General features: G+C 34.1%; 1 protein-coding gene across 3 annotated transcripts; it reads right to left on the bottom strand.

Annotated features, from left to right (window-relative positions):
• Positions 1-1,925: 1,925 nt before the first annotated feature.
• LOC7494019 (calcium-dependent lipid-binding protein) lies at positions 1,926-8,125 on the bottom strand. Of its 3 annotated transcripts, XM_024594661.2 has the most exons (12): positions 7,957-8,125; positions 7,680-7,812; positions 7,477-7,578; positions 7,165-7,215; positions 6,699-6,819; positions 6,265-6,386; positions 6,050-6,148; positions 5,265-5,345; positions 5,080-5,165; positions 3,524-3,749; positions 2,752-2,916; positions 1,926-2,477 (listed from the first exon to the last, which is right to left on the bottom strand). In XM_024594661.2, the coding sequence occupies exons 2-12, from the start codon at positions 7,782-7,784 to the stop codon at positions 2,133-2,135; spliced, it is 1,503 nt and encodes a 500-aa protein (XP_024450429.1). In that variant the 5' UTR covers positions 7,785-7,812; positions 7,957-8,125; the 3' UTR covers positions 1,926-2,132. The 3 variants fall into 3 exon arrangements, with proteins under 3 accessions (XP_024450429.1, XP_024450430.1, XP_002301308.1); XM_024594662.2 differs by lacking the exon at positions 5,265-5,345; XM_002301272.3 differs by having other exon boundaries at positions 7,680-8,007.
• Between the last annotated feature and the right edge of the window lie 246 nt (positions 8,126-8,371).

Raw genomic sequence — 8,371 nt, 5'->3', positions numbered from 1 at the left:
ATCTTGAGAGGAGAAGAGAGAAAATAAAAAAAAAATAGTCCATCGGCAAGACACTGTCGCCCCATGTGGAAGGAGACACCTTGACGCTTCCAATGTCATTGTGGAAGCATAGTTATCAAACCTGGCTCCGGGGTTGACCCGGCCAAGGGACCGGGTCCCGGGTTTCATGGGTCAACCCGGAAAATTTTTTAAAAATATATTTAAAATTTTAATATTTCATATGAAAAAAATTAAGAAAAAATCCATATGAATATAGGCTATGCATGTTGTAAATAATGAAGTTTAAAAGAATATTTTAAAAAGTTTTTTATCCCACATTGAAAAGATATTATGTTATGCTTTTAAGTTTAAGTATTTAAATCAAAAATGTTTTTTATCTCACATTGAAAAAACATAATTTTTTTCTTGTGAACATAGAGTATATATACGAAATGGCTTCAAATCTCACATTGAAAAAATATTATGTTATCCTTTTAAGTTGAAGTATTTAAATCAAAAAGTTTTTTATCCACATTGAAAAAACATAACTTTTTTCTTGTAAACAAACAGTATATATACGAAATGACTTCAAATTCCACATTGAAAAAATAACTTTTTCTTGGGAACATAAGAGTATATATACCAATAGGTTTCAAATCCCACATTGAAAAAACATTACTTTTTTTCTTGTGAATATAAAGTATATATACTAAAGGGCTTAAAATCCCATAATGAAAAGATATTATGTTATCCTTTTAAGTTGAAGATTTGAAGTATTTAAACCAAAAAGATTTTTATCTCACATTAAAAAAACATAACTTTTTTCTTGTGAACATAGAGTATATATACGAAAGGGCTTCAGATTCCACATTGAAAAAACATAACTTTTCTCTTGGAAATATAGAGTATATATTCTAAAGGATTTCAAATCCCACATTGAAAAAATAAAGCACTTTTCTAATATTTATATAGTGAGCTTTTAAAAAGTGTTAATAACCAACTAAAAAAATATGAAAAAAGAGAGTTATAGGAGAAAAATCATATTTGAAAAGAAAAAAAAAACATTAGGTCTCGCTCGGGTTTGGCCGGATTGCCCGGGTCATGGGTCGACCCTCTGGGTCGACCGGGTTTGGCCGGTCTTTTGGCAAAACCGGACCGGTCCAGCCACTAGGTCGACCTGCTGGGCCGGTCCAGATTTAATAACGTGTTGTTGTTTAGACATTAAGAGACGCAAGACACACTTTTTTCATATATACACGTGCGCGCCAACTTTAGTTTTTTAATTATACTTTTTATATATTAAAATATAAAATTATTTCTCAATCAACTTGATAATAACTAAAAGAAAAAGATGAAAATATAAAAAAAAAATCCCTAAACACGAGTTAAATAAGTTTTGTTTTTAATGGTAATTTAATTTAATTATTTCATTATACTTTTAAAATATAAAAAAAAAGTTAATTATTTCAAATTAATCTAATAATTATTAATTGATATTATAAAAAAACTATATCACTCCCTAATAAACAAATAGACAGTTCATTGATTTGTTTTGGGAAGAGTAAATTGGTAATTAAACTGTTTTAATAAACAATGAATTCTCTAACAGTAAAACGTGTTTTTCTTTTCCTGTTTATTTTTGTCAGAGAATATTAAAAGTTACGGTAGGTATTGTTTTTTAAAATATGTTTTATTTTAAAATATATTAAAATAATATTTTTTTATTTTTAAAAAATTATTTTTAACATTATCAAAAAATAATCTAAAAACATATAAACTATATTAATTTAAAGTAAAAATAAAATAAAAAATTTGCCGAGCTGACTTTCAAACGCAGCAGGATAAACCCATAACTAAGGTCCGAAACTCCAAATGACCAAAATAATTCGGAAATCGCTCAAACACTCCATTACACGAGTCACCTTTAGCAGAAAAAGGCGAATTCATGACTGAACAATCACTTTATTTTTGTAGGGTGTTAAAGAAGACTACTATGTATTCACGTCAAATAAATTTTAACTACGATGATACAGTTGAAACTAATAACAAATATCTATGCCAAGCAGAAGGTCCACGATGCACACAACAGCTTCTCGAGCTAAATTTCATAAAGTACATTTGCGGCCAAATTCACATGCTTCAGCAGTGGGGCACTACAGGGGCTTTGCTCCACCGTTTTCTTGCACACTATTGACTGGAGTTGTGTTGCCAGTTCTCTTGCTGGATTGTCCGGTGATTGTCCTGCCCATGAACCTTCCTGCTTTGCTCAGGCCACTACCAACAGCTCCTAAGCCACTTCCCACAAACCCAACTCCAGCACCAACACCACCTCCCACAAGCCCAACTCCTGATCCCACCAGTGATGCTGCCCCATCAAGCGCATCCATTGTGCTCCCAATAACTCCAGCTTCTTTTAGTTTCTTTCGTTGCTCTATGATCTGCTTCTCTTCTTCTAGAGCAGCCAACGACTCTTCCTTGTTAAATTCATGGTAAAAAACCTGCAAATCCAACCCAAAATATAAACATATCCAGTAACTACAGCACATGAAATAAATGAGAAGTACAGAACCCTAAAAGAAGAAAACAGAGTGAAACAATGGACAAAATACTGGTCCTCAAAACTAGAAAAAACATCAGAGTCTGAACTCCAGCTCCTTCCAAGTTTTCGGCAGTAGAATGGATATAAATAGGATTCAATTATCACCAAATGTTATACAAGCTGAAGCAAAAGTCAAAGATGAGAAAATAAACAACTATGCAGCATTTTGTTACCTTAATTGTAATAGTTCCTCTATCCTTCTTATCCTTAACCTTCAATGTATCAAACGATGACAACAGTCCGAACTCCAGCTCCTTCCAAGTTTCGGCTTCCAGCTCATTTAAAGCTAATTTTGCTCTTCCTAATCTCTTGTCTTGCCCAATGTCCTTATCAAAGACCTGTTAAAAGAGAGTTTCTTAAAATTATTTTCAAAAAGGATAATATACAATATTCTATCAGAAGGGATCAACTACATCAAAACCACATGGATAAGTTCTCATAGAATCACATGGGGAGGGAGGAGATCTCTATAAGCATTGACAACTTCAACTGCTTGTTGAACAAAGATAACAGCGAGCACTTGGTGGAATAGCATCACAGAAATCATACAATACCAGCACATGAGAAATGCAAGCTTGCATTGATAGAGAACAAAAAATGGAGACAGCATGCATCTGACAAAATGCAATTTAGAAAACTACGCAGTCACTTGTACATGCAATTACAGTACAATGGTAAATGTTCTCACACCTCAGACAATTATGCGGCTTAATCTCCCTCCCTTCTAAACAGAAAAGAAAGCAGACATCACAGTACAGGTTTTCAAAATCTAGAAAGCTTATTCAGTGCATATTTCTAGCATAACAAGCATGTATTCATCTCATTACGTCAACAAAACAGAATATAGAGCCGGAGCTTCATAAGAAACTACGCAAGTGTTGTATTATGAAAAAGGCAAAATAGAATAATAAGAGCAAAAGGATGAGGAGTATGAGAGATCTAAACCTCAAGAATAAGTGATTGCGTCTCCTTGTCTTCAGCAATCAAATCAAATGTTTGATTCCAAACAGGATTCAGGTTATTATCAATGACTTGAGTTTTAACCTTGAACATTGGCCGAACATATACAACTGCATAAGGATCAGATTTTCCAATCATTTCCATGTTCTTCAAGTCATTTGCCTTCACTACGGTCACTGTAAGCTTTCCTTGAGGTCTAAGCTCTAATTCACTGCATAAGATCCCCCATAAAAAAATAAAAAAAAAATAAAAACCTTTTTCAATAAACTGAAATTAAAGTACAAAAAGAAATATCTAAACTAATAATGGTGGTTAGATTTTAAGTGGATTTAACTTTCCAAATGTTAAAGCAAAAGGAACCTTAGAGCAAGAAGAAGCCACATCTCCAAACTCAGTTACAGCCTGTTGTTATCAGCATCATATAAGAATAAGGCTGAAACAGCCATTTAGATTGCAGCCATTGTATAAAGAACTTTATGGCTGGTATATGGCAATTAATTTATAACTCGCTACTCCAGGCAGGTTGCAATGCCTTGTTTTTATCCTTCGAACGGAAAGCTACTTCTTTTGCTTCTTCACTATCCCATTTCAGGAAGATAGGTCTCATTCATCCACATTATGCTTCTAATGTTTAGACCCAGGTGTTAAAATGAAGATTGAAGGCAAATATATCAACTATTTAAAATTTGCTTTCATGGAAACTTATAATCACAAGATTATATTGTGTCTTTCATAAAGTACAGTTCTATGGTCTCAAACTGTTTGAAAGGTATAGATGTAAAGTTGAGTTTGTCATTTTTTTTTCAAAAACACTTTAGAAATAATTCTTAGTGACATTCTAGGGTTGATATTTTGAAATATGTTACACAGATCATCTTACCACTAATGCTTGTATGTTGCACGAGTTATGTAATCTTTGAAGATAAGATGTTATATTCCTGAAAAACTTGGCATGGATTCACATATATCAACTTTTTGACATTTACTTTTGTAGATTGTTTGTGGAAATTATAATCATAAGATTAATTGTCTTTCATCAATTACAGTTCTATGATATCAAACTGTTCAATAGTATACATATAAAGTTGATTTGTCATTTTTCTAAAAAATAATAAATTCAGAACTAATTCTTAGTGATGTTTTAGGGGTTATATTTTCAAATATGTTAAATAGAGCATCTTACCACTAATGCTTGTATGACGCATGAGTTATGTAATCTTGAAGATAATTTGTTAAATTTCTTAAAAACTGTGTTAATTCAAAAACATTTCAAGCATTGGTAGCAATTCATGACCACAATGACCATTACAGTTAATCTAGTGCCAGAAACTCCCTGATTATCAACACAATTGTAATCATGAACACAATCGCAATTCATGACACGAATACATTAAGAATACTGTGACTGTAATTTTAAGCAACAAACATACATTCATTTCACACACATTTAAATACTCAAGACAGCTAAAATCCCATTAAGAATACCGTAACAGCTCTCAGGGAACTGAAAACAAAAAAAGGCAATATAATTTGCTATTTACCTTATGTCAACAGGGATACCACCAATAGGAACAACAATCCTGTGGGGCCACTGAAGCATATCCGTAACAATCGAATTCACAGTATCCTACCAAATGTAATAAGAGCAGAGTAGTGAGTAAGGATACCAAGCCAACAATGAAACATAAGAAAATAAGTTTTGATAAGAGGAAAAAAAGGAACTTGCATCAATCATATCTGAGACTCCAGGAAGTGCTGTTAAGCTTCCACCAACAGCCTTGAGAATGTATTCAATCTTTGGCTTTGGCTGATTGATGATACAAGAATTAGTCATTTCCAAAACAATTATAACTGGAATATTATCAACAATTACTCAGTGCATGTAATCATGCAATTAATTTGCCATCTCCATCTAACTCAAAGTAATAACTGATGATGATCACTAAAGCCAAATAAAGCATGTTATAGAAGTTAAATAAAATAATGGAACAGCCTTTTCTCTCGAGTTCAACTACGACCCCCATCCAACTGCAATGCCAAATGAATTCTTGAAAATAATATCAGATTAGCATATCATTATAGTGTTAAATACAATAACCACTCAAAGAACTTTAAATCTGGATGAGCTTAATCATTCATTAAATAGGATTTCATCACAACTTAGTAGTGTTCTGTTGTTGGTGTAGCCTTCAAGCTGGAACATATTGAAGGTCCACTAGAAATGATAGTTACATTAGAAATTGGGGGGGGGGGGGGGGGAAGTTGAAATATCTAGTGACGTTTCTCTGAAATCTTGCAACAGTTGTATGATAAAACAACTCAAATAGAGCCTAACCACTTAAGTACAACCTGAATTATATAAGCATATTTCCTATCCATAAAAATCAGTCATATTGTCAAAAACCCATCAAAGTCACTTATTTGAGTACCGACATTAACACCCACACATCATTACAGAATGAGGTATCATGATGATTATGACCGATTTTTTAAACACTTTTATAGTCGTACCTCAGAAAGTAGAGCAATCACAACAGCAGAAATACATGGAATCTCCTCAGCAAGTTGAAAGATAACACGGATAACAGTGTAAACTTCAAGATCTTTCAACTGTAACATTTTGCACCACAAAAATATTAAGGTAAGTACTCCCTCGCACAAAAAGATCCAAATGGGTTAAAAAAAGTAAGAAATTGGTTATCAGCCAAAGTCATTAATCCACCAACTTGAATGGGTATGGAAGCAACAAGTGCAGCTTCAACGCCTAGAATGATGCTTGGATCACCACACCACCGCAAATCAATATCCATGGTAACTTGACCTTGCTTGAGACTCTGGACACGAATTCCTGCATTGGTCAAGTTATAAGGAAGGAAGCCGCGAATGTACTTATGAAAGGAGTAAAGAAGTGCATTTCACAGTGACAAGAAATGTACTTAATAAGTAAAATATCCCTGGTAAATGTGCACAGGCCATGTGTTTATTTCTAAAATGCCAGAAAGACTTTCAGAACTCAGAAGACCTATTCAAAAGTACAGGTCCTGGCATTAAATTATAATTGAATGCTATCAACCTCAATGACATAAGAATACTGCATCAGAAACAAGTAGTGGCAACACATACAACTACATAGCAGAAAAGAGCATTTATTGATTCATACCTTCAATCTTAGGCGGCACAGTACCGAGAGAAAATTTGTTAAACTTTAGAGAAGTAATCCCTGGGGGTCGGTAGTCTTCCAATAGTGGTTCAACAGATTCTTTAACCACCGCTGTAGCTGCCTGCAAACACATTCGGCTGAGAATCTCAAGTTTAATATGACAGGTAAAAAGCTTGTTTTTAGGGCCCATTAAAGTTTTACAAAATCTCGATCTGCATTACCCCCTTTACAACCGATTCTAGCCCATCCTGCAATTATTATCCTTTTCCATTTTTTTAAAAAGGAAGAGGAGGAGGAGGAGGAAGAGGAACTACACAAACACATCAAAAGATAGCCCAGTTTTTTGCCTAACATGAACAGCATTTGCCAATATACATGATAAAAGCATACTCGCAAGAAACCATAGGGTACTTCGAAGATTTTGCTCAGTTACATCTAATTATAGAACGGGAAAAAAACATCTTACTTCTGCAACAAAAGGCCATAATTTGCCCAATTGCTTATTTAGCCATTTCACCTGCAGGATGTAACCAAAGTACAACATTATAAAATCAATAAGAAACAGGACGGAGAAAACTTATAGGGCAAACCGCGTCGCAATACACCATACAACAAGGAGACGTTACACGATATTATGTCTTTTGGCTTCACAAGAATATATTATCAGTTCCAAAATAATAATAATAATGCAACAAGAAATTAGAGCTCGCTTAAAACACAATTGGTTTTTTTTTAAAAAAAAGAATACTAGAGGAGGTAATTAGAGATAATTACCAACCTGTTCAAAAGCAGGAAAAGAAATCCAATCAGGAAAATTATCACCACATATTTTCTTCAAATCATCTCTATTGAGTGACCCAAGGAGTTTTATATCCACTGCCTGCAGACAGAAATTCGAGCTCGCACATCTCACTTTCCAAATTGAATGCAATTCACAGTAAAAGAAAACGACATGTATCTCAATCATCAAAGTGCACGAACCTTAGCAACTCGTTTGGTGCTTCGGTACTGCATCATGTGTTTCCATCCAGCCATCAACCCGATCCCGAAGACGATCCCCAAAAATAACCCTGAAATCAGCCCCATTTTCCCCGATTCCAAAACACAACTAAACCTAGTCCACGAAAAAAAATAAAAAATAAAATCAGAAAGACAAATCAAACAGCCATGAATTGTTTTATTTTGTCGAGAGAGTCAAGGAATTGAAGTAAGGATTTTAGGGATCAGGGAAAATGGAAGTGGAATCAGTTATTATTACTTTACGCTAAGATGGCAATGACGTTGTGATATCCGAGAACTTGTCTCTCTCCTGAAAGTAACGGTTCCTTTCTTTCTCTTTTGCGTGTGGCGTTGGTGAGCATTTATTAATCCACAAGAAAAAAAAAATGAAAAAACAAATATAAAGTAACGGGAACAGCAAGGAGGGAGGGGAGAGGGTCGGTAGGCCAGAGGGAGGAGGGCGACATGGCATTGATTATTTTTATTGATAACTACAATATTCAGTTTCTTGTTTGAACTGGCACTCGTTCTCCCTCCCCCATCTGTCCGTTCATTTGGGACTTTTTGGAAATATCTATTCAGATGGGGATTTTGTGGACGCGCCGTTGTGTTTTTTTTTTTTTTTTTTAATTTTCATTTAGTTTTTGTTTCTGCTAATTCGATTACTTGATTAT

The sequence above is a fragment of the Populus trichocarpa genome, chromosome 2 (genome assembly GCF_000002775.5).
Source record: "Populus trichocarpa isolate Nisqually-1 chromosome 2, P.trichocarpa_v4.1, whole genome shotgun sequence".
Classification (NCBI taxonomy): domain Eukaryota; kingdom Viridiplantae; phylum Streptophyta; class Magnoliopsida; order Malpighiales; family Salicaceae; genus Populus; species Populus trichocarpa.
Note: the sequence above shows the minus strand (reverse complement) of the source record. Positions and strands in the feature narration are given on the sequence as shown.

What these genes read in the sequence shown, in the direction of transcription:
- LOC7494019 (XM_024594661.2), bottom strand. Translation starts at nt 7,784, where the DNA reads ATGGGGCTGATTTCAGGGTTATTTTTGGGGATCGTCTTCGGGATCGGG. An exon ending in TATGGCCTTTTGTTGCAGAA is followed by an intron (nt 6,820 to 7,164) that starts GTAAGATGTTTT and finishes ATGTGTTTGCAG; the next exon opens with GCAGCTACAGCGGTGGTTAA. An exon ending in TGTGCCGCCTAAGATTGAAG is followed by an intron (nt 6,387 to 6,698) that starts GTATGAATCAAT and finishes TGACCAATGCAG; the next exon opens with GAATTCGTGTCCAGAGTCTC.